Below are 26,435 nucleotides of genomic sequence, written 5' to 3'. Positions count from 1 at the left end.
ATGTAGGACTGAATAGTGGTAGAAAGCAAATCCAATGATGATGATGATGCTTCACCTTTGTTTGATGCTTCATAGGGGGGATTTGAGCAAGATGGGGTTGCCATTTCTGATGTAGAAGGCCACATGCTTGAATCATCACAAGTAACTTAAGAATGAGAACCCTTCATAGAGCTTGATCTTGTAGTTGGTTTAGACATTATGAAGCCTTATAATAATGATCCAATAACCAGGATAGGAGATATATCTATATCCAACAACATAGACTCTTCAAGCAAGTGTCACATCCACACAATAGTAACTAATATGCCACACAAAGTGTCAGACGAATGAGCAGACAAAGTAATATAAGTTTCTTGATAATAATGTCTCGAGCAGTAAATCACACATTCAATATTTATGAAACAGATCTAATAATATATCCCATGCATTCACTTACTGTTTTGCGATAAGCGTCACATCATAGTACTGTGCATCACACTGACAACAACAATAATGTACATTTGGGACTGAGCTATAGAAGGTTGCGTTATAGTTCTAAGCATCTACCTGGCCGAAACTCTGCGGGAACGTCACAGAGACCGGGCCGCCTTGGTAATCGACCGAACCCTGGCCCCACTGGGACGGGCCAACTGACTTGGAAAATCCAGCTCCACACCCAGATAGACCAATCTGTGGGCCGGAACTCTGCGGGAACGTCGCAGAGACCAGGCCGCCTTGGTAATAAACCGAACTCTGTCCCCACTGGGACGGGCCAACTGACTTGGAAAATCAAGCTCCGCACCCAGATAGACCAACCTGTGGGCCGGAACTCTGCAGGAACTTCGCAGAGACCGGGCCGCCTTGGTAATAAACCGAACTCTGTCCCCACTGGGACGTGCCAACTGACTTGGAAAATCCAGCTCCCCACCCAGATAGACCAACCTGCAGGTGGGTGACAACTCTGATTTGTCCCAGTCCATTAGAAACCCTAGTTCCTGCGTGAACTGCAGTAGAAGACTCAAATGCTCCCGAAGGCGAAGCTCTGAACTGGCCACCAGAAGCCAATCGTCCAGATAGGCGAATAGCCTGAGACCCTGTCTCCGAAGGAACGCCGTGAGCGGCTGATTCTGCGAATCCTTCTCGTCGAATTTCACTTTAAGTCTTCAGTAGTAATTTCTTCAATCAGTCTTTACTCATGTTTTCTCCATCTCCAATATGCCTCCATTTTCAGCAATTATGAGTGAAATTAAGGGTGAAATATATGTCCTGCTATGTTCCGCCGATCATGTTGGATCCAGCAGGTACTGGTAACTAAAATTTCAAATTTCAAATTTATTCATGTTTCCAACAAAACATTACAAATCAAATATAAGCATTTAAAACAAATTTAAAATAATGATAGACAGTTATCAATTACAAAAACAAACAACAACACATCTTTCAGAATTATGACCAAAATATGTAATCAGTGTTTCACTACACCAAAACATTTGAATCATTAACTTTAAGACATTGCAAATGCCCAAAGTGTATAAACTGGATAAATAATAAATTCCTTACAGATATTAATCAAACTGAATAGATCATAATTCTTCGTTAATCAGGTTTCTCTCCATCAAAACCTAATACAAATTCATTAGCGCCCAAATTCCCAACTACAATAGTCACACTCCAAGGCCCAATTGACCGTACACACAAATGCATTCTACACGCACCCAATTCCTCTATGTGTAATCTACTTGTACATTGAGAAGTCACACCCTCTTAACATTACATAACATCTTTCTTGCCTTAATTTACACCTTTCTGTAAACAAATATCATGTTCTTTGAACATATTCATAAGCCTTTATATAGTTATACTAATTTGTTTAAACCAGGATATGAACAAAACATAGCAGCGATTTTATCAAATAACACAATTAAACACACATCAAAACTAAGCCTTGCTTACCTATAAGCGGGGTGGAAGCGGGGTGAAGGTCACGATTCTAAAGCCTGCCACCCACAACCTTCTTGAGGTGGGGGTCTTTCTAAACTATCTATAAATGTAACTGAAGAAAATGCGGGAGAATCGTTTATTTCAAACCCCCATTAAGGGTTAATGGTCGGGTATAAAGGTGTTGGTATAGTTATTTTTGTTAGAAATTACCTTATGGAAGTTGGACCATTTAATGTGGTTTAACTGTGGGAGTTATACCAAATAATGTAAGCCACATCAAATGGAAGGATGCTGCGAAATATGACCGTCCAAGATGTAAATGTAGATTTCAATAAAAAATATTAAGTTTATAAATATTGCATGATACATGTATGTTATGCCTTTGAAATGTCACATCTTTGGAAAATATTTTCTTTTGCCTAGAGGAAGGGGATAACAGAAAATATGGAGTTCTTTGTACAAAGGGGACTTTGCAATCATCTTGGTCCTGTTTCATAAAACTTGTTATCAATAATGAATTTGCTCTTAGCCAATCAGATGCCACGATTTCAGTAGCTTATAATAGTTTTCTTAACTTGTTATTGATATCAAGTTTTATGAAACAGACCCCTGAAATTTTTCTCTTTTGCGTCTTGTAGGAAGATGCTCCGTAGCCTCCCGACTTCAGAGATCCTCTACCACGTCGACATCACCTCCACGACTGTCCAAGGACTGCAGCGTGGGGGCGCCCTACTCCTCACCCCTGAAGTTCTGTACGTTGTGAGTTCAAGCGAGGACATGCAGCAGCTAACCCTTCCCCTGTGTGACATAGAGTGTCGACCGATCAGGTTCAATGAGAAAGCGCTGAAGGTTGTGGTCAAGAGCCCTACAGCTGTTATGAAAGAAAAGGTAAAAAACTTTGTGTTTTTTAGGGTGGGGGCTATTTCTCAATATTTGAATAACATGTGTAGCATTGAATGCTTGAACATTATATCATGACAATTTGGCTATGAAGGAGAGCTAATGATGTATGTAGCATCATATGTCCCTCAGCGAAGGTTCTCCATAAATCTGATCATAATGATAACAACAATAGATGCATGCAAAATGTGCTATTTTTTCTGTAGGATACGAAGTAGCGAATAATATTCCATTATTATTTGTTGCATTCTTTTGAGAATCATTACTAAGAAAAATCAATCAAAGTAATGTAATGAAATACAGCACACAATGCCTGCATTAATGGGCATAGGCTCACAAAAATGAAATCCATTGTAGTTATTCAGAAATATTCATATGGACCCTAGTGTGCTCCTTCAGTCCTCTAAGAGATGCAATATTATAAATACTTTAGCAAACTGGTACTAAAAAATTGAAGTAGTTAAAACCTTAGTGTAATAGTACTTTCAGTTGTTGAATGCTTAGTTTTTTTTCAATGTTTTTTTTTTTTTGTCGGATTAGGCTTCTATACCCTCTTTGAGAATGAAGATCACTATGAAAATACTCATTTCTCTTTTAGAAAGAAAGTTGAGCTATTCTTGGTCCAGCATACAGTTCACCATAGGTGTTTTGGCACAAGATTTTTTACCATTGGCACTGAATGAGTTGAAATTATTGATTGATGAAGGAGTATTGTACAAATGTTTCTACAGACCCCTCCGACAGCAGACCGCGTGGCAGACTACGTGGCTGCAACCTCCGACACCTCTGGCCACGAGGACGAACCGGCGACCCCCAACTCCGACAGCCCGTCCGAAGCATCAGGTCAAGGGTCGCAGGAAGTCCAGCGCTCGTACCAGTACAGCATGCAGATGGCCCACAGGGAAACCTTTCTGGCGATGTACTGCGTGGCCAAGAATCGGCTGGAAGGAGTTGGGTTCTGTTACGACGAGGGTGACAACATAGAGTATAGACAGTGGCAGCTGGCGGCAGAGAAGGCCAAGGCGACCGAGATGTAGTGTGTGTGTGTGAGTGATAACGGTGATGACGGTATCCTTTTCATTTTTCCAAGCTTATGAGTTAACTTTGAATAAATTTCATGAAAGATCTTAATATTTGGGGGATGTATTTCATGAGTGATAACAGTATTGAAGATATCCCATTGTTCATTTTCAAAATTTGTTTGCGAAAGCATTTACATACAAACATAGATCTACATATTTGGGACTGTAGAATTGAATGTTATATCCAACAGCCATGAGAGTTTCAGTAGTGATTCAAGAAACTCTATAAAAAAAATTCTAATCATTTAACTGTCATCTTTTTTACTGTCAGTCAAGTTGCAGGAGTGGAAAACTTGATGACGGTAACAGAGAAAATGATAAAGTAGCATGTTATGTTTTGGGGTTGTTTTTTTTTAACCTTCATTTGTTTGTCAGTCTTTGGATGGTTCTTGGCTGCACATATTTCATTGGTCACCGTCTTATCTGAGAAAAACACATGCATTATGGTTGGATATAGATTGTGGATCATTACATAATTTCATGTGGCACGATTGATGTACATGTATTAATTATCACTTTACAGATATATTAGAGTGAAAACCCACCTTGAATTGCTTTGATTGATAAATGTCTGTCTTATTGATTAATGTCTGTCTGATTGAGTTCAATGAAAAAATAAAAAAAATCATGAAGAAGAGAGATTTGAAGAGTTGAAAACTATATGTGATGACTGGACTATTTGATAGAACACTAGGTCATGTGATAGATGATTACCATTATGGAATGAAATTCCAAGTGTATATAAGAAACAAAAATATTTATTTCTCTATAATTTATTTGCATTCTAACATGTTGGTGTAGATCACCGTAATATATTCCAGCGAAAGGAATCTGGATGAAAAAAGTGATTTTATTTCAAATGAAACTTCATTTTTTTAATAATTTTCTATGTTTTGTACGGTACTCAAAAGGAGGATTAGTATATCTTCAACATACATGTTTGGGGTTGTATTAATATTTAAAGGCTCTAAATGACAACGAATTTTGATATTTCTTTTCTTACTTGTGTCATCATTTTATATTTTACTGAAGTATTTTAGCGGTGTGATGTGCTAGCTATGTTCAATGAAGGTTGTTTTTGTTAGAGATATATTGCTTTTACTGAACAAATATTTCAGGTTTATTATGAAATAACAGGTTAATACTAAAAAGAGCTTGATGAAAGAATACAATTTGAAGGCCTTACAGTGTAAAGATACATATGAACAACTCAGAAGAAGGAAGTTTAATTGAAATAATTGAATATGTAGTATGTTTTTCTTTGACTTTGGTTTTGCATTACAGTTTTTAAAGTCATGCTTACATTTACTTTTTTTTAAACAGCGAGAAACCTCATTTACATAATGATTGCCAATGTAAAACATGGCTGTTTGATGTATGTTTTGAATCGTGTGAACTACAGTGTATTACAATCATTCATACTTTAAGTTGGTACTGTACATTTATCGTCACTATTGGACATTTTTGCAATAAGTTTGTTTATATTTCTAAAAGACAGATCGTTTATTATTTAATACATGAGCAAATGCTTATGATTAAGATTAACATGTGAATGAGCTTTGGAAAATGTTCATTTGATTTAATAGGCAAAGATTTATCCATGCCAAAATAAATGAAAATGAGATTTAAGCATTCACAAGATTACGTAGTGTGGAAATGCAGGAATCTGTTGCAGAAATGTTATGAAATATTTTTGTTCTTTTTTGTTGTTGTTGATATGGTGTTGGTGGATCCTTTTTTTTTTGCTTGGGGGGGGGGGGGGGGTGAAACCCTTGCCCATTTATTTTCCATTTATGACATTCCACAATAAAGCATTTTATATATCTAATGTCAAATTCATTTAATTTTTTTAGTTCAAATTAAATATCTTTATAATAAAGACTTTATTTTATTAATTTCCTTATCTACGTAATATTGCAATTTAAAGTAATTGCTAAATGTTTTTGGAAATTCTCTCTTGCTGAATTGGGCATGAATATATCTCAAGAATATTAAGAGAAAAAACGAATATGCTTCAAAAAGGTACCTTACATATCATGTAGATGTTGGCCATGTTAGTGCATAATATATTTATTTGAAAATTAATTTAGATGTCTTTCAGTTCGTCATCATGCGACAGATATTGATTTTTCCAAAGTTCAGTTGTGAATTTCTGCCAAATCAGCATTTTCATTTTGTGATAAGTTTATAAGCTTATTTTATGTATGACCTTGATGGTAAATTGGAAAGAAATGGTTTTGTTCTACTATATGTATAAGAAGATAAAACAATTATAAACTACCAGCACGTTTCTTTCTCTTTCGTGAAAAAATATGGTTTGCCAAGAGAACGAGATGATATGAATGAGTTTGATGAAGGTATGAAAAGACAGGTGTTGAAAAGGAGAAAGTATGGAAGAAAAAGAAAGCATGACTTGCAGGAGGTGGCATAATTTTTTATAGAAAAGGAGAAATTTGGGGAGAAAAGAGGGATGAGGTATATGGGAAGAGGTGTGTGAGAGGGAGAGACAGAAGGACACTTGGGGTAACTGATCAGTTCCTTTTCATTGTCAATTTATTAACGCTCAAACATAATCAATTGAACTTACAATATTATTTCCTCAATCAACAATACATACAAAAAAGTACACATATAAAACACAAGTGAACTCGCACAAAAATGAGGAGGATCGAGGGTTGCATCTTTGTTGCAAATAAACACAGCTCACATGTGATATAAAAGATTGCCACAGTAGCAAAGAACCTCGGTGCACTGCCTTATTTCTTCAAGTTTTGGGCTGGAGTGGAGTGCTAGCTCCAAACTTGCAATGATAGATCTCACACCATCCCTAGTGAATGTACATGTTTTGAACATCTCAGAGTCATTGAACATGGTGAATGGGTGAGATCTATCACAGAATACTCTTTGTTTCCTCGGTGTATTCACCTCCAGCATAGCTAGCAGTGCCGCCATATTGATGCTGAGTGGTTTCTATAACACTTACCGCACCTAACGGAGCTACGGTAAGTGCTTGATGAAACGGGGCCCCTGCCCAACATACATGCATGGGCACATTTGTGTGATGGGGGGGGGGGGGGCAATGGCTTCACTACTAACACTCTACTTTCATATTCATATAATGCTTATGCCTTCTAATGTTCAGTCTAAATTTAATCATGGCAAAATTTTATCAACATTTTAGCAATAATGAGGTCATTTTCAAAAGAAAAGGCAGCTCTATCATGTGGATAGTAATACAGTACAAAACAAATGGTTCCATGTTTGATCAATCATTAAGTATACATTAAGTTTACATGAAAGATAACATATCGTGAATAGTACCGGTAAATAGAACTGTGTAGATTAGACCCTTTACACATTGCAACAAATAAGAAAGACAAAAGAATCATACATTTTTATGTATTTGCAAACAAGGTTGCTACATCAACACTGGGCCATTAATCATAAATGTAATTTACAATAAGAAAGCATATGAGGTCCGAGGAGAAGGAATGCAACTTTGAATTCCAGAGTATTTTCTTCTTTACTGAAAATGTTGTCAAGGAATAGTACATGTATATTTTGCACAGTAGAGTAGAAACTTGTTATAACAAGGGCATTGGCACCTTGAAAATTACCTTGTTATATCTGGTGTCTTGTTAATTTGGGGTAAACAAACAAAATTAGAAAGCTAGCAACAGCAAACCATTTGATATGAAGTATCTCGCTATATTACAGCTCTTTACATCGAGTTTACACTGTATACTGGTAACAAAGTAGGGCAGGGTTTTAAGTAAAATAAGACAATACAAAATTTGCTTTAAACCATTCTATCACTTTAAATCATGATTAAATCATTGTTATGATCCAAACTTCTCTGCAACACCGTTGTACAGTCTGATATCTTGAACAGTATCAAAATTAATAAGTATTTGTCTATGACATCATTTATTGCAATTTATCAAAATTATTCTATAAACAACTTCCCTTTATATTGGTATAATTGAGCTAATGATTACTACACAGGTTTAAAAGTGAGATTCAATATATTTAACTGTTATGATGCCCTAGCTTCATGATGAAATCAGATGTAATAGACTTAGGGCATTATTGTGAATAGGAAATCACCATTCGCACTGCATAATGCTTCATTGCGTCACAAGAACTGGTCTCCTGTTTCCCACTCGATAGATTCTACACAAAGTGGCTTTGAAAAACCATGGTGTAGCCACACTTATACTTATAGAAAGCATGAACACAAGCTTAAAAAGAAGACATAAACCTGTATTCAAATTTCAATACTGAACATGATTTCTTGTTAATATATCCAATATGTACATATTTAGCATATTTAAGACCTCTGTTGCATAACACCAGGGGGGTGTTTCACAAAGATCCTAAGTTATCTCTAAGAACTTATCTCAAAGTTGGACATTACAATTTGCAAAAGTTATTTTAAAAGGCATAAAATGTTGATTCAAATCATTCATATTTTCTTTTGTCAAGGAGATTTCATGTTCTTGATGTGGATTTTATGAAAAGTATAAATACTTGAGCTTTTGCTTTTGAATAACTATTTTATTCTAAGGCTACAAATGGCTCTCCATAAATTTTAAGTCGAACTTAGAGTTAAGTTCGACTTAGGATCTTTGTGAAACACTCCACTGGTGTCCCAAAACCTCCCAGAAGCCATTAGTCTCAGTGAACATGAGCCCCAATCACACCCTGACATGCAGGCACAAATACATACCGGTATATGTTTTAATATATTGACCAGGGGCTGCTTTGCCTTTTTAACCAATCACAACTAACCGATCAGATCACTTTGAAAATGGTCTGCCGGTCACGTCACTGATTTGCCAGACATCTTGACACTCCATTCTCAATTTGACACCATACGGTGAAGCGAATCAAGTGAACAAAAATGGTCTCGGGCAGGTCAAGGGTCACTTTCGATTTTGGTGCAACAGAGGTCTCATATCTCTTTGCATCAGAAAAAAAAGCCTACATTAAATCAAATAGTGTGGTCGGATTCTTAAGGTGGTTCTTCCATGTATCTCTTGGATGTGAACGGCTCTTTAATCAATCTTAGAATACATCAGATCTGTGTCCGGCTTGTTTTCTGGTGAAGAGAAAGAAAAAGAAAATAAAATGATAACAGTACAGAATGATTGTGTGGGTAAGAGACAATAATAGAGAAAGAGAGAGAGAAAAAGAGAAGAGAGAGGGGGTGAGAAAGAGAAGAGAGAGAAAGAAAGGGGAGGGAGAGAGAAAAGAGAGAGAGATAGAAAAGAGAGAGAGAGAGAAAAGAGAGAGAGAAAAGAGAGAGAGAGAAGAGGAGAAAGAGAGAGAGAGAGAAGAGAGAGAGAGAGAGAGAGAGAGAGAGGGGGGGGAGGCATGTTATATAAATAACTGATACTGCATGAGCTTCCATTCCAATCATTTCTTCATCCATGCATTAATAAAGCATTTGAAACCCTGTCAAAGAAAGGCTTTTTAAAAAAGACTGAAAAATACCCATACTGGTATTCGCCAACATTGTTTGCAATGAAAATGGCTGCCATCAACCATTGAGAAGCGTTTAAAGGGGCATTCTCTCTGTGGTGTTAAAAAATCAAAATATCCATTCTTAGAGGATGCTAAATCTTGATACTCACTCCCAAGGGCCAAGTTGCATCGCTCAGATATGAAGTACAAGCCCGCTAGGAACAGAGCGGTGACGACCACAAAGATCCCAAAGTAGATGCCTTCTAAGACTTGGAGGAAAGGGTACACCCATAAATCTTTCACAAAGCCAAGATACAGCATCCTGCAAGGAGAATTAGTGAAATATAGAACATCAGGGAGGTGTTTCACAAAGATCCTAAGTTGGACTTAACAATCATGGAAAGCTGTTAGCATCTTTGAAAATATTTTGTAAAAGTTATTTTAAAAGGCATAAAATATTGATTCAAGTCATTCATATTTTCTATCATCATTGGAGATTTCATGTTCTAGATAGAGAATTTATAAAAAGTCCAAAATACTTGAAATTTGCTTTTGAATATATTTTATTTTAAGGCTACAAATGGCTCTCCATAATTTTTAAGTCCAACTTAGAGTTAAGTTCAACTTAGAATCTTTGTGAAACACACCCTGGTTGGTCAACAGGAAAGTCCACCCTGATTTTAAGTTGGTTTCAATTTAATTTAATTTAATACAATCCCTGTATGAAACAAGTATATTCTGTCATCAATTACTAAGAAAAATGAAAGTTGATGAAAGCGTCTAGGTACAGAGCAAATTGGAGAGGAGCTTTTGCCAGATGCATCACAGTGTTGCCAATTTATGTTTCACAGATGAAAACTTCAAAAGTTGATAACTTTCCTATTTTTCATCGGATATTGCTCAAACTTTCACTTATTTGTTTCTCTCATTTCCTGTTTTTTATTAAAACATATATCCTATCCGGGTGGACTTCCCCTTTAAGGATGTGGTAGGTGCAAAGTCTGGTGCCTTTGAATGTATTTTCAACAGGAGTATGACACCAAATACATGCTGTGAATCATCATCATCACATGATATGCAATCATTTTCTTTCTTTTTATTACTTGTGTAGGGAAGTATCTTGGAAATGTTGTTGTAGCCAAGCATGTGTATAAGCCAGTTCATAGTTGCAGTCTGAGCATGAGCAGATAAAGGTTATTGCAGACCAAATTGTGAAATATACAGAGACAAAATACTGGATACATGCTCATGAAAGTTATATACCGTAAACATTATTTATTTATGCACAAGCAGTTCACTCCATGATACACAGGTGGAAGTATTCTTTGGAAAGGGGAAACCAAGGCTCTAATATGTAGCACCTCCATTGCTGTAGGAGTGATTATTTAAAAATGTACAAAGTGGGACCTCTTCATGTTTTGAAGATCTGTGGATATTAGGGGTCATTTGGGATACGTGCTAATCGTGAACTGGTCTATTGTATGGTTCGCAGTAGCCTTGAACCTTGAAAATCTGAGAAAGTCATTATTAAAAGGATATTGAAATGAGATATCTTACCATAATAAATAAGACAAACCAACGAACAGTAATCCCATCATCCCAGACTTCCTTGATGGCTGTGTATGCTTCAACAGGTATGCCTCTATCAGTAGAATGAAAACTATGTATGTGTGCTGAAAACAGAAGAAAATACAGACAAGATGCAATAATAAGCAAATGAACTGTTTTGCTTTCCAAATAGCAGAACCAGCATTCAACACTACCCACCAACCCTTACTACTTACAAAAGGACAAATGCGACTGCTTCTCCAATATGCCTCTGCAAAAATTCAGTCCCAAATTCATGGCTTAAATTATTCTTGGAATATCACAAGGAGAACCAAAAGCATAAACTTACATGTCAAATAATCTTTAAGACCTTTGACCTTAAAATCTGCAAAACTGATCATTTGTCGTCCTACAGTGATGCATACTAATTATAAGTTTTAAGTTTGCAGCTAAGATAGCTAAAAATAGTCATTGATTTTGTCATAACAAGGTTTTTAATAAAGCCCTGTTTTTTCAAAAATTAACCTCTATGACCTTTGGCCTTTGACCTACTTACCTCAATATCATCACGTTTAAAGCTCATACATTTAGTGGTTCCTGAGATATTGCAATAACGAGACTAAAACATGTAATTTCATAAATTGCCCATTATGACCTTTGACCTTAGACCCAATTTCTCCAAAATCTGATCAGATCGTCTTCCTATCGTGATACATACTATCACTGAGTGTAAAAACTCATAGCTCAAGTGGTTCTTGAGATCTTGTGATGAGAATGTGGAACTGACAGACATCCAGAAAACAATACCTTCACGGGCGGAGGCATACAAATTAATTCTACTCTCCATCATCACACTAATAATCTCCGCTTATATAAAATCATTCCCACTACTTACCATACAATGACTGAGCCACATTGGGTAGATGCCTTGGATTCGTTCAGGGTAGATCAACTCTCTGTCCACAGCATAGATCCCCCAGTACATCAGTGCTACAAGCTGAACAGGATGAAAAAGACAGTGGGCTGTATTCTGAGCATGATTTGATCTCTAAAATAGTTATTTTATCTTTATAAAACAATTGGTATTCTGATAACAGTTTTTATCTCAGATTTTATCTTTCATTTGATCTCAATCTCTCACTTCTTGTTTACCCATTACAGTTATACACATCATACACGCAGCTTTAACACTACGCCCATCTTAGTTGCTACCTCTCTATAAAGGCCAACTGTGAATAGTGGCAGTGATTTATTTTTTTTGGGTCTCCCTTGAGAAAGTCTAGAAAGGCCACCTGTCTACAATGGCCACTTCCTCTGTTTCACTTAGGTGACCTTGATAGACAGGTTTGACTAAATATATTCCCTAGAATGGACCTATGGGAGAGAATCACAGTAATAATAACAGGGCAAGTTCAAAGTATTTTTTAATTCCCCCCCCCCCCCCCCATTTAACTAGTAGAAAATTTATAGAATGTCCAGTGAGCATACCCGTATATATATCAAAGGTATCATTTTACTCAAGTTTGATATTGGCATGAACAGAGCTATCAACTTGATACATTATAAAATGAAATCAATCAATCAATCAATCAATCAATCACCATCTGTGACACAATACATTTATAAAAGGTCACAAGATAGATGAGGAGAGAGCAAGCAAGGAGAAAGACAGACAGAGAAAAAAAGATCGTTCATATAAAAAATAAGTATGGTTCATATGAAGAAAAAGATTGGTATCATTTCTGTGACGAAGACCATCGATGCACTATTGTACTTACCAATGTGATTGGAAATGCAATAGAGCAGAAGAACCAATCTCTAAGTCCCATGAAGGTCTGCCCTATTCTAGTTCTGCTGCCCGAGGTAAGGATAAGGTCCGTCACACAGCATATAAAGAAATACAATATCTGGAAAAGCTGTAAACAAACATGGAAAAAAAACATGTAGTTTGTAAGATGAAGATAAAAATTGTAAAAACAAACATAAGAAGCCCAGTGAGGAGTGGTTTTAAAGCCACACTGTGCTATTTGTAGCTACTTGCTCCCTCTATATAGAAAACCATGCCTAATCTGTGACCATTGGTCTGTATCTGTATCTGTATCTGTATGATTTGGTCAGCAAAATGTCCTTTCCAGACACATCCACGCTAACGTATTTGTAGACAGAGCACGCTGTGTGTGGGTTGACTCAAATCAAATTATTGGGAATGTTTAAGTAGATTGTTCTTAAAAGTGGTTAATGATGGGCTGTTTACTATGGAGGTTGGGAGGTTATTCCAGTCCTTGACGGTTGACACAAAAAAGGAATCCTGGTAGGCTCTAGCTTTGTGGCGAAGTTGTAGGAACTTCTGGTTGTTCCCCCTGGTTTCTCTGGGATTCGGTTGTACATAGTCATACAAAGGAATGTCGACCAGTCCATTCTTCATTTTGTATAACATGCCGAGTCTCTGGTTTCTCCTTCTAGTTTGAAGCGATTCCCATCCTAGGTCTTTTAGCGCCTTGGTGACTGTGCCTTCTTCTCTACTGTAGTTGCTAGTACAGAATCTGGCTGCTTGTCGTTGGACACGTTCTAGGGACTTGATATTCTGCTTGGTAGAGGGATCCCAAGCTGACGATGCATACTCGAGAAGCGATCTTACTAACGCCAGGTACGCAGTTGATTTCACCTTCTTGTTGCAACTCCACAAGTTCCTGCGGACTACATTCTGTATTCTCTGGGCTTTCTTGGTAGCTGCCTGAGTATGAGTATTCCAGCTCAATGTATTCGATATGTGAACACCCAGGTATGGATGAGAAGACACACTCTCGAGACTATGGTTACAAAAGTTATACTTGTGATGAGGGGGGTTTCTCTTACCAATGGTCATGGTACAGCACTTGGTTGGGTTGAAGTTCATCAGCCATGTGTCTTGCCAGCTTTCCAGTTGTCTAAGATCTTTCTGCAGTACGCTGGTATCTTGATCAGCTGATACGGCTGTATACAGCAGACAGTCGTCTGCGAACAATCTGGTTGTGCAGGCCATGTTGTTTGGTAGATCGTTAATGTACAACAAGAACCATAGTGGGCCGGTCACTGTACCCTGCGGTACGCCAGACAGATGCAGGTAGAGATGAATGACCATTGATGACAACTCGTTGTGTGCGGCCCATCAGAAAACTTCTCACCCAAGAAGTGATTTCTCCCTCAAGACCATAATATTGTAGTTTAGAGATTAGGCGACGATGAGGGACCTTGTCGAAAGCTTTTGTAAAATCAAGCACTGCCATGTCGACTAACTTATTTCTATCCAGTTCTTGGCTAATATCATTGATTGTGAGAATTAGCTGCGTTTCAGTAGATCTTTTAGCACGAAACCCATGTTGGAAGTCTGATAGGATATGTTGATTTTCTAGGTGTTTCATTACGTGGCTATGTATGATGTGTTCCAGGACTTTACTCAATACTGATGTCAACGAGACAGGTCTGTAGTTTGCAGCACTCTTCCTGCTCCCCTTCTTGAAGATGGCGGCTACGTTGGCGTCTCTCCATTCTTGCGGTACTATTCCAGTGTTGATGGAAGATTGGAACAGGTCTTGCAAAGGTGCAGATAGCTGCTCAGCTCCGATCTTCAGGAACCACGGTGGAATGCCGTCCGGCCCTTGTGCTTTGTTGGTCTTCAGCGTGCTGAGCAGCTTTTCGACCCCTTTCCTAGTAATGTTGAGATGTCCAATCTTCTGGTAAGGGCTGTTGCCAAGGGACTGTGCTAATCCAGGAGGCTCGTTGGTGAAAACGCTCCGGAATTGTTCATTCAAAACGTTTGCCTTGTCTATGTCGTTGCTTACAGTCTTCTCCCCTTGCTGGAGATCTGCTACTCCCGAGTTTTCTTGTTTCAGTTGCTTAATATAAGACCAAAACCTTTTTGGCTCTTCTAGAATTGCCGATTCAAGAGTGTCCCTAACATATAAAGAACGGGCTTCTTTAATGAGCTTGTGGGTGCTTTTCCTAAAGGCCTTGAACGATTCCCAGTCATCCGGCTTTCCTGTCCTAACTGCCTTGTTGTATAATCTCTGTTTCTTCTTAATCGTACGACGTAGTGATCTATTGAACCATGGTAAGTTAAATCGGCTAGTGGAAAACTTGTGCGGGACATGTTTTTCCATTGTGTGTAGTATTGCACTTCTAATTTCTTCCCATTTGTCCTCTACACTTTTGTCTTGGTTCGTTTGGAAATAAGTATCTGAAAAGTCCTGAAGTGTCTCCTTGATACCCTGAGTATCTGCTTTACCCCTGAGGTAGATTTTCCTTCTTATCGGACGCTTCCTAGTAGGAGCTACTCTTAAGTCCACTATCACTGAGCTGTGGTCAGCAATGCCATCTGTAACAGATATCTTGTCCACTATTTCAGGGTTATTGGAGAAGATCAAGTCCAAGTTGTTTTCTGTGTTTCCCTGAATTCTTGTAGGTTGGGTGACATGCTGAGTAAGTCCCAATTCTTCCACTAGAGTGACAAGCTTATCAGCTGCTCTGGTGCTGTATCCACTCCTGCTGGAGACAACATGATTATCCCACGAGATGTTGGGTAGATTAAAATCCCCTGTGAGGATGACATTGTGAGAATTGATCTTATTTCCTAACCTTGTAAAGGATTGCGCCAGGTGGTCGATTGCTTCACCATTGCTGTCATTCGGTGGACGGTAGAAGACTCCCACAAGCAAGGGTCTACACCCCCTTATTTTTGTTTCAGTCCATAATATTTCACAATCAGAGTTAAGTTCACTGCAGTGCGTTGTAATCAAATCCCCCTTCACTGCTTGGAAGACTCCACCTCCAGTCTTTAGCTGTTCACGATCTTTCCTGAAGATAGAGTGGTTGTCTGGGAAGATTTCACTGCTATTAACATCTGGGTCAAGCCACGATTCTGTTCCACAAATGAAGTCTGGTTTAACGGAGTCGATGAGCACTTCGATATCACCAGCTTTAGATCTTACACTCTGGCAATTAGTCAATATCAATTTAACTTTGTCTCTCTTCTTGGCATTACACTTTCTATTCTCTTTATTATGTCTCTTATTTCTTTTACTGTTGGGCTTGGGCTGCGATGCACCCACATCCTTCTGGCTTGCCGGCTGGGAGCAGACATCAGCATCAGCATCAGTATCAAGAGCATCAAAAGGGTTTTCAGTTGAGATTTCACCTTCGCTGAAGAATGAGTCTGAAAAGTTTAGTTCACTGCAGAGTGGGCAAACCCACGTACAATTGTTGGTCATAAGTGATGTGTACAACTGGTAATCTATATCACAGCAGGCTGTGTGTAACCATTTATCGCAGCTATCGCACTGGACTGCGTGGTGATCCCTTAATACATTTCCATCGCACATACTACACGGGGCGCAACAATCAGAGCAATACCACTGTGCAGAGTTGGCTCTCAAGTTCGATAATTGCTTTTGTTTGACTCCAACACAACTAGGATGGAATAATAGTTGGCAATCAGAGCATGTAAGTTTGTTCTTGCCGATCACAAGTTTACTGCAAGAGCTGCAAGCCTTCGCTGAGCTCTTCTTTCTGTTGGAAGGTCGAGCTGGTCCAGGGTTGGGTTGTACATCCCCAGCACACATGATTAACCCCAAAATAATAGTTCTAGGTTGGGAACAGCTTAGATCTCTTTGACTAGTCTGGTTATACATGGTAACTACATGATCCAGGAATTTGTTTCTGTTTGATAATCTCGAGTTCCAAATAGGATCAAATACATATCTTGCTGCTAATGCAGTGGTATCCCTTCTCGGCATGCAGAAGGCATAATTGCATACAGCATGGTGGCTAATGATTGTCGATTTAGGTCTTCTTACAGTCTGTAATCCCTTCTCCCCAGCATGAATATCTGTCAGACCTATCAATAACTTGGCAGTCACAAAGATGAGCACGGCCTTGTTGAGGTTGAAGCGGCGTCGTTCGGTCCCCATGACGTACACGTAAGCAATACAAAATGGCGGCAGAAATCCAAGATGGCGGAATCCGCGAAAATTTAAAAAGTTAAAACTACACAAATAAACTCAAAGCGAATACGATTACAAAACTGCGGATAATCAGTCTAAACGATTTATTGCACTCCAGATAAAAAAACGCTATCATAAAATCCATTCATTGAAGCTTGCACATGTAGATATAATGTCGAAATGTCTCGTAGAAGAATTGCGGTGGTAGAGTAGATCTCCGTAGTATACGCTATTGCACTGTAGTATCGCGTAGGTGATCCACTGTGACTCGCGAGCGCGATGCTGGCTACAAATTGCAGGTAAAAATCCTTCCAAAATATAAGTCTAAAATTCGAAATAATCACACAACTTAGGTTTTTAATATTAAAAGAGCATATATTGCTCGGTTAAAAAGCAGAATGGCAGTTTAAAAAGGCAAAATTTTAGCGATTTTGTTGAAAAGCTACGAGCGAAAGTTTTGTTAGCGTCTATCCACACACAGCGCCCTCTCTCCTCATGGTCCCCCATGATCCTCTTTTTCTTATGTTAATTGAGAGCTGAGTTGATGAGATAACCACCTGTCCAGTGACATTGGAGGATGGTCTAATCCCTCCTATATAAACTAGTTCAGAAAAGCTTTAAAAAGAACATTAACCAGATTCAGACTGTATTAATTGGATGATGAAAGTTAATTTCAGAGGCCCCTGTCCCAGTCAATGGGTGGGGCCAAGTTGGTAACACTAGCCCTAGGCCTAGCTAAACTACAGTATCATGCTATCTACAGAAAATGGCTGAAGTAGAGGAAATACATAAGATGCAGAAGAAATGAAAGTACACTACAAGAAATAAAAGAAAGAAAATATAGAAAGTACTAAGTACTAACTTAGGCCTACAAAGTAGCTAGGAGTAGGACTAGGAGTAGGAGTAGGTCTAGGTCTACAAAAAAAGAAATAGAGCATTGACTTACAATTTGTCAACCTTATTCGGTTCAGATGATGTATGACTTTATTTTGGGTATGTTTTAGTAGGGTATCTCCACGCCAGAGTTACGGGTCAAATTTTGGATAGGTTTCTGAACAAGCGCCAAAAATTGTAACTTCTGTACCGGTACCGGTGTCATTACCATACATGGAAATGGATGGGTGGGGCTTAGTAAAGAAAAACTTACCGTGCACCAGACAGTAAGAAACTTCAGATCTCCACCAAACGAGCCATGATGTGGGAGTTTCAAATCAACATTTATCTTATAAAATGCATAGATATAGCAGTAGTATGCAAATGCTACAAAATGAAAAATCGTAGCAACAACTGGAGAAGCCATTGTAGCTGGAGTGGTCGACTAGACTACACAGGTTTTTTAATAATAATATGATATCACCAATTTCCGTAGTGTACGCATGCGCCATCGCCAGTGCTTGTATGAATTTGCTCGGGGGCGTCAATTTTTTCTGCGGCACAGATTGGGTTTTTTTTTTTTTTTGAAGAGGTCTTGATTTAACCCTAACCCTAACCCTAACCCTAACCCTAACCCTAAACCCTAACCCTAACCCTAAACCTAAACTTTCCCATAGGCTCAACACGCACCTAACCCCAATCTGTGCCGCAAAAAAAAAATAACGCCTCGCGGGGGGGGGGGGGGCGGGGTACTCCGATTTGGTTTGGACGGGGGTGTGCCGCACTCAAGCCTCAAAACCCCTACCCAATATTTGGGATCATTTTGAGACATTTTCTCTAAAAAAAATACCAATTTGCATAGCAATAAATGTTTGTCCTAATATGTGAGTACCCCCCCCCCCCCCCCCCCGGATAAATTTGTTATGTTGTATATAATTGTTAGAGTTTGTTTGTTTGTTGAAGGCCCCAGTTGTATTAGGCCTTTATTTGCTTCCAATATAAATCAAGTTCAAGTTCGAGATATTGATTATAATGAAGAAAAAGCTCGACACATTACACTCCTCCCGCTCCCCCCTCACCCCCAACCCCCTCACCCCCCCCCCCAGCGTTTTATTTGTTTTTGTTAATTCTGTTTTCTTTTTTGCGTTTAGTTTTAATTTTTAGTTTTTCTTGTCAGTGACTTATGTCAAGACCTGGGCGCCCTGCCGAAACTTAATCATTATGACGGAGGAAAATATCCGACTCGATTTCGATTGTAAATTTTTGTAAATCTTTAAGCGATTCTTGAAAAAATGAGACACGGAAAATAATAAGGTAGTACATTTTGACGAGATGAACCAATCTCTTAATTCAGCTGCCCATTGGGTCTACACATCATTTTGCGAACTTATCCCGTAGGCATATGCCCGCATATGGCCTCAGTGTCTAAAGGGGGGGGGGGGGGGGTTGTAATCGTTGCACGGTTGTACCCTCTAAATATGCCATTGTGTAGACTACCAGCCTGTTCCATCGCTTCACATTTGAAATAATTTGCACTAAAGCAAGGGTGGTTTACTCGAAAACCATTTTTAAACAGCGGTTTTCCCGGGGTTTTTCCGAGAAAAAGACCGGGGAAAAAACCTACCACCATGACGTACATACTGCAGAGTGTTTTATCCCAAAACAGAAACTAAGTAGGCCTACATGTATTATCTTTTGAATACATGGAAACTGAAACTATGAAAATTGTTACAATTCTCTAAGAAGGGCCTATGTCCGGGGGGGGGGGTACTCGCATTTAAGGACATACGGTGTGCCGGTCTAATGGATCACTTTTTCACACAAAATTTCCCAAACATAGGTCCCCCTTTTAACAAAAATACCATTAAAGATGGGTCCATTTTTTCAAAATTTGCAACACCCGAAAATTGTGAAAAAATGGGTCTTTTTTTTCTCGAGAAAAATGACCCAAAATGAACCCTTAAAAGGGTAGGGGATTCGAGGCTTGAGCGGCACACCCTCCCGCCTATGCTTTTTACCAGAACAAAAAAATAAAAAATAAAAGATCACAAAAAGTTGATGCATTTTAAAAAGACCGGTTGGAAATGGAGCTTTCGACGGAGGTAAACGAAAATCGAGCTCTCAGGGAGAATAGTGTCCTGCCCCCCCCCCCCCCCTGCGCGAAGCGCGGAAGCTTTTACGTTTTTTAAAATCATTAGAGAAAGAAGACGATTCGTTGAACCGTTCTCGACTTTTAATAATATTATTGTCTGAATTCAGCCCCCCCCCCCTCTTGTGCGAGGCGCGGAAGCTTTGACCTTTTCACCTTTGACATTTGAATTTTACTTTTGGGGGGATCATTTTATTTTCGGACCACGTAATACTTCGTTCTCAAGTTCGCATCCTCAGGTTGACTTTTAGAGGTAGTTACGTTCGTGTCATTATTATTACATTTACAAGGATTATGAAAAGGGATAATAAGGGTAATTGAGATCGTTGAATTTGGATCACTGCGACAGTGGTCAGTGTAAAGGATCTTCTTTTTTTCTTCTTTTCAATGACATTTTATTTTCTCCATTGCTTTTCACAAACAATAACAAAAATAACAATAACAAAATCAATACATAAAATAATCTACATGTTAATATTATCATATAGAATAAGATTTTACATTCACATCTATATAATACAAATGAACTTTTACTATATACATCAAATAAAGCATGAAACATTCATGCGTGAAGAAGGCATGAACATAAAAAGACATTTAAGAAGAAAAAACAAACAAAAGGAAAAACAAACACACACACACAAACACACGCATACAAACACTTTCATACACACATACATACATGTGCACAGACATCCACACAAACACCCACTAAAAACATGCCTACATTTTGTGAGATTCTCGACCATTATATCAGCCATGTCCATTTCATTGCTTCTATTCGCCTTCCTTATTTTATTTGTTCTGCACGTAGCTATTCTAAATTGTCCCACTTTCTAAAATGATATGTGAGTGTACCTCGGTCCCCAGCTAATTTCTTCTCCTCCTTTCTAATTTCTAATAATCTTTTCTTAATCTCCAAATAAGTTGGTGGTTTTTTGTCTATTTTTACTATCTATAAATATCATATATTTTATCAAAATTATGATATGATTTAATAACTGTTCCTTCCCTTTCTAGCAAGTCTAGCAAGCCAACATTATGGATCTTACCGTTGATGGCGTTAACAGATGGGGAAAAGTAGAGTAGGTACTCTAGGGAAAAGTGGACGTACTGAACCGGCGCCCAATCACCTTCACTTTTTTTTCTTATTCTCCCCGCTCGGTCGCTCCGTGCGTAACGAAGTGCAACCCCACCCAGGGGCGGATCCAGCCGGCGGCAGGGGAGGGGGCCCAATTCGTGAGAAAATATTATATATAGCGGCAAAGCAGCCAGCCGATCTCTCAGTGTTGGGGGGGGGGGGGGTGGGGAAGCAAACACTAATTTTTTTTTTTTTTGAGGGGGGGGGGGGCTCGAAAATTTGAAAAATCGCAACCTTCCCTTGAGCGCCAGGCTAAGGGGCCCATCTCCGAAAAAAAGGTAAAATTCAAGTGTTTTTACACGTTTTTTTTTGGGGGGGGGCGGCCCCCGCCCCCTGGATCCGCCACTTGTTAGTACCGCACCTTCACAAACACAATATTCAGCATTGGCGTAATAAGCAAAAACTTGTTTTGTTGTTGTTGGGCGGGGGGGGGGGGGAAGGGGCAGAAACAAATCCGCATCACCACCAGGTTGCATATTGGGCAATTTTTTTTTTGTCAGGGGTTCGGATGCGGATATTGACGATAACGGTTAAGATGTGGCCCTAAAAACTACGTTTGAGCTATGGAGTACTGTTTTTTTGTCATGTTGATTATTCTTGAGGCTAGAGTACTCTGCTTCATCACGTGATTACTTTTGACCAATCGTAGAGCAAGATTCTTAGTATGTGGAATATAAAACAAAATACTTGATTGCCTACGTTAAAGATAGTATGTCCCATTTGCAGCCAACATCAAATTCTGTAGAACTTTGCAGGAATTATGAATATGTCATATGCTATCTGTTAAATTTATACCTGTACGTTAGCAGTGTCCTAATATTCAAATTATGCAAAGAAACTCGTTTACTTGCTAGACTTTCCTGTCAGACACTATTGAATGACTGACTGGCTTTTTATATTTTGTCTTGTTTGGTAATAACATAGCCTACATAAAATGAGCTGTAAAGGGTACATGATCATTTTGTATACATCAATAACCCACTTCTTGTAATGGCCAAAATTAAACTGATTGAATATTTGCGCAGCACAAAACGTACGACCATTCGGTACAGTGGTCTGAAAATCAGACTATTTCTTACTGACTTGGTAGCACTTAAGTCGATTCGACAACTAATAGTCGTTATTTTCCCACTTAAAGACATTTCAAGCCCCCTTTTTAAGGGGAAGTTCTAAATTAGTATTATCTTTCAAATGCCGTTGGAATTTAACCTTTTCATTTTTGGGGCTTGCAAATGGGACATACACTTTGAGCAATGAGATGAAAAGTTAATATCCCACCCATTGCCCATTGTCCAGGGGAGGTGGAGCGTCTCACAAAGTGGAGGGGGCATCAACAAAAAAGGAGCACCTACAAAGGGAAATCTCAAAGTGAAAATATGCAATTTTTAGACACTGGTATATACCCCTATATTCTGATTACATTATCAGGGATGATTTCAATTCTTGCTTTTCTCTTATTTACATGGCCTAAGATACTGCTTATGCGTCATACTTGGTCGTTCAAAAAGAGACCTACCTTTGGAGGGACTGAAGCTTTTGGCCAATGCATTAATTTTGCCTTTATTTGAATATTGTTTCACAAAATGTCTGAGATTTAATTATTAAACAACACAAGAAAATGGTCAGAGTAATCTTGGGGCCAATATAAGAACCCCGACTCAAGAAAAATTTAATAGATTCAAGTGGGTCAGCATTCAAAATAAGTGGAATGATTTCAAATGCAAAATGATTTATTCTGTTTGTGAAAATCAAACTCCGGTCTATATTTTACAACAAAAAAAACCCAATCTGTATATAACATTAGAACGCGTAGTGCACAAAACGCAGGATTAAACTTACCCGAAATGAGAACACAGATGGAAAACAATTTTTTTCATTTGATGTTGCAAATCTTTGGAATAGTTTACCTTTTTTTAAGAAATGCTCCATTCTAATTCTTTATTTACTCTTTTGTTTTTGGCGTTTTGATAATCTTAATCATTGGAATGGTCCATTGTGTTTTTTTTCTTTTGTTCGAAAATGAAGTAACTAAATTTATTGTGTCTCGATTTGTATTATTTATATCAATATGTTTGTAAATTTTGTATTTATGTTGTAGGGCATCCACGGAAACAGTATTGAACTACTGATGGAGCCACACTACTAAAACAAGACTAGTAAATGAATATATACTTTGCAGTTGGGTTTCATGGTCTGAATATATTTATTTGCGAGCGAGCGGGCAAACAAATTGTGAGGTTGCAGTGCGAAAAAAACTACCTCTTATAAAGAGGGAAAAACATATCTGAAGGGGTTTTAAGCACAATCTAATAATGAAAGACTGAAAAGATATTTGATAAGAAACATAATTAGGCCTACATCAAATTTAAATGCGAGCTGGCGGAGCAAGCGAGCTTTGAGCGAAATTAATGAAAACAATGCTCTTAGTTGCTTTAAATAATGAGCACAAATTATGGTGAAAGGAAAAGGGGCACACATCAAAATTAAAAGGGGTGTTGTCAGAGTTTAAAATGGGACACTTCTCGCACCTTATAAAAGGCACTCACCAGAGATGAAAAAGGCACTTAAGAGACGGAAAGGGGCATTCATTACAAAGGAGAATTAGGGGCAATTATCAGAAGGAAAATGGCACTAATTAAGAACGATTAGGGGCCACGTGCCAAAATAACAGGGGCACCTAACAGAAATGAAAAAGGGACACTTAATACAATATAAAGGGGGCATCTCTCAAATTTGAATTAGGGCACTCACTGGGGATAAAAAGGAGCACTTATTAGAATAAAAAAGAGGCACTTGTCAAAATATAAGGAGAACCTCTCAGATTCGAAAAGCGGCAATTATAAGAGGTTAATGGGAACTTATTAGAGGTGGTAAGGGGCATTTTTTGGTATCGAAAAGTGGGCAACCACCTGAGATGAATAGGGGCACTTGTGAGAATAGAATTGGGGACTTATTACAAAGGAAAATTGGCACTTTTCGTAGGAAAAGGGGATTTTAATAGAAGTAATTACCGGAGGTGTGGGTAGGGGCATTCATCAGAAGGAAAAAGGGCACTTATAAGAAGGAAAGGGGAGTTGTACGTGTCAAAATAAAAGGGGCACTTATCAGAGGTGAGAAGGGGCACTCCTCAAAGATAACAAGGGGCATTTATCTGAAGAGGAAGGGGCACTTATTACAAAAGAAAAAGTCACTTCTTAAAGTAAAATGGGCACCTCTATAAGAATGTGGACCGGGCACTTATTTGAAATAAAAGGGGACACCTTTCCTATGTGAAAAGGGGCACTTTTAATTTTTGGGGGGCCAGATTATAATTTTAAGAATTTGTCGTCCAACAAACACATAAAAAAGTAAAATTTACAAAAATTGAGAAAATCCCCTGGGAAATCATGTTATTTCAGCAACAATTGTAAATCACTGGTTTAGAATTAGAAACAAACCAAGTTTTAATCAGTACGCCAGTGTTGATTTTCAGAGAAGATAGAAAATGATGTCAGTCCCAAATTCCTCGCCGATGGTGGCACAGATTTATCCACAAAATGGGTATGGGTTTAGACGCTTTAGCCCCTCACCCCCGTCATAATCAAATCTGAGTACCCCCCCCCCCCCCCGGTGTCAGTCTCGTGTGACATCACTCGTCAGTAGGATTATAGTTGATTTTTGCAAAAAGTTGTCAGAGGGGCAACGAGACCGACATTGAAATGGATAGAAAGGAATTAAATGTTTCATTAAATTATTAGAAAAAGAGGTAAATTCGTTCTACTGTTTTCGATTCTTAATCCTTGTCTGAATTCAGTTTCCCTCTCCCTTTATCGATCATTAAATTATTAGAGAAAGAAGACGATTCATTGTACTGTTTTCGACTCTTAATCCTTGTCTGAATGTAGTTTCCCCCCTCTCGCGTGAAGCGCGGAAGCTTTGCCAATCATTAAATTATTAGAGAAAGAAGACGGTTCGTTGTACTTTTCTTTACTCTTAATCCTTGTCTTAATTTAGTCTACCCCTTCCCGCGCGAAGCGCAGAAGCTTTGACGTGTCATTAAAATATTAGAGAAAGAAGACGATTCGTTGTACCGACTCTTAATCATTGTCTGAATTTTCAAAAATGTTTCTTTGTCCGGGGAAAGTCACAATTTGTAGGGTGAAAAAATTGCCAGCCGGCCAACCGACGTAATACATCTCACCGACTTCAAACTTCTGCATTGATATAGTACACGAGGATCGAGCAAGAATACCGACACAGTAATAGCGTATCTTTCTTGCTCCCTCGACGTGGCGACTTCATCCAACATACCCCTCTCTCTCTTACTCCCACCCCTGTTCTCTCAGGCTCTTACCGCCCTCTCTCTCTCCTCTGTTTCATCCACCGTTTCTTTTGTTTTTTTCTTCCCCCTTTTCTTTCTTTTCCTTTCTTTCTTCTCCTTCCTCTTTTTCTTTTTTTCTCTTTCTTTCTTCTCTTCTCTTTCCTTTCTTTTCCTTTTCCTCTTCTTTTTCTTAGGCTCCCTTTCCCTCCCTTTCCCTCCCTTTCCCTCCCATTTCCCCCTCCCCCTGTTCACATTTTCCCGACAGCACCGCAATTTTACCGACAATATCCTGACAGGTGGGGGAGGGGGGGGGGGTGTCGCACCACAAAACTCCCATCCGAGCGACGCCCCTGAGCATCAGTAACAAATTAAAAAACCAATATCAATTCATCAGTTTTCAATAAATATTTGAAAAGATATGGGATGATAAATCAATATCATTTATATCAAAACGTAACATGTATTTTGGTAAGCGATTCGGTTCAAGTTAGACAGTGATGAATGCTGTTCATGCTTTGATTGACTTTACAGAAAAAATAGCCAGGGCTTTTGAAGATAAAACTATAACCATATAGGGGCATTTTTAGATTCATATCTCGGCGTTCGATTGCGTTAATCACAATACATTGAAATAAAAGTTGTTTTCATATGGCTTTAGATTTAGGCCTACAGTATAGAGTTAGTTAAGCAACCGAAAACAGCACGTAATTATATATTATTATGCATGGGTAGAATTCTTGTAGAACTATGATTATTACCACATTATATTGCAGTATTATATGGGGCGATTGTACAACTTATCTAATTCAAGTTATATCAAAGAGATTTGGGTTATATGCAACAATTCTTTCGCTTATAAAATGGGCAATACGAATTATCATTAATTCTCCATATTCAGCTCATTCTTACGGTTCATAAAGTTTAAAAATTCTTAAGATGAATACTAATATGAAGAAGAAACTCTGGTAAATTTCCATTTCTTGTTACAGCTTCTCAAAATCGGTTATAATGGACTAATAATAATTTTCCATCCGAATTTTAACATTGTCCCGCGCTGCTGCAATCTTTTAAAAGAAAA

The 26,435-nt window shown here is 38.4% G+C and overlaps 2 protein-coding genes across 3 annotated transcripts in view; one reads left to right on the top strand and one right to left on the bottom strand.

The window, feature by feature from the left end:
• The window catches only part of LOC590076 (vacuolar protein sorting-associated protein 13B), a 73,053-nt gene extending 68,321 nt beyond the window's left edge, over positions 1-4,732 (top strand). For both annotated transcript variants that reach the window (XM_030974363.1, XM_030974362.1), the window contains exons 53-54: positions 2,559-2,808; positions 3,552-4,732. In XM_030974363.1, the coding sequence (XP_030830223.1) occupies positions 2,559-2,808; positions 3,552-3,857 (556 nt within the window). In that variant the 3' untranslated portion in view covers positions 3,858-4,732. The remainder of the gene's footprint in view (positions 1-2,558; positions 2,809-3,551) is intronic.
• Positions 4,733-6,437: 1,705 nt separating this feature from the next.
• Positions 6,438-18,254, bottom strand: LOC588510 (androgen-induced gene 1 protein). Its single transcript, XM_030974364.1, has 6 exons — positions 18,042-18,254; positions 12,695-12,832; positions 11,812-11,913; positions 10,926-11,041; positions 9,539-9,690; positions 6,438-9,003 (listed from the first exon to the last, which is right to left on the bottom strand). The coding sequence occupies exons 1-6, from the start codon at positions 18,192-18,194 to the stop codon at positions 8,960-8,962; spliced, it is 705 nt and encodes a 234-aa protein (XP_030830224.1). The 5' UTR covers positions 18,195-18,254; the 3' UTR covers positions 6,438-8,959.
• Between the last annotated feature and the right edge of the window lie 8,181 nt (positions 18,255-26,435).

The sequence above is a fragment of the Strongylocentrotus purpuratus genome, unplaced genomic scaffold (assembly GCF_000002235.5).
Source record: "Strongylocentrotus purpuratus isolate Spur 01 unplaced genomic scaffold, Spur_5.0 spur5_scaffold_7, whole genome shotgun sequence".
NCBI lineage: Eukaryota > Metazoa > Echinodermata > Echinoidea > Camarodonta > Strongylocentrotidae > Strongylocentrotus > Strongylocentrotus purpuratus.
The sequence above is the reverse complement of the archived record's forward strand: the minus strand, read 5'-3'. Positions and strand labels throughout refer to the sequence as shown.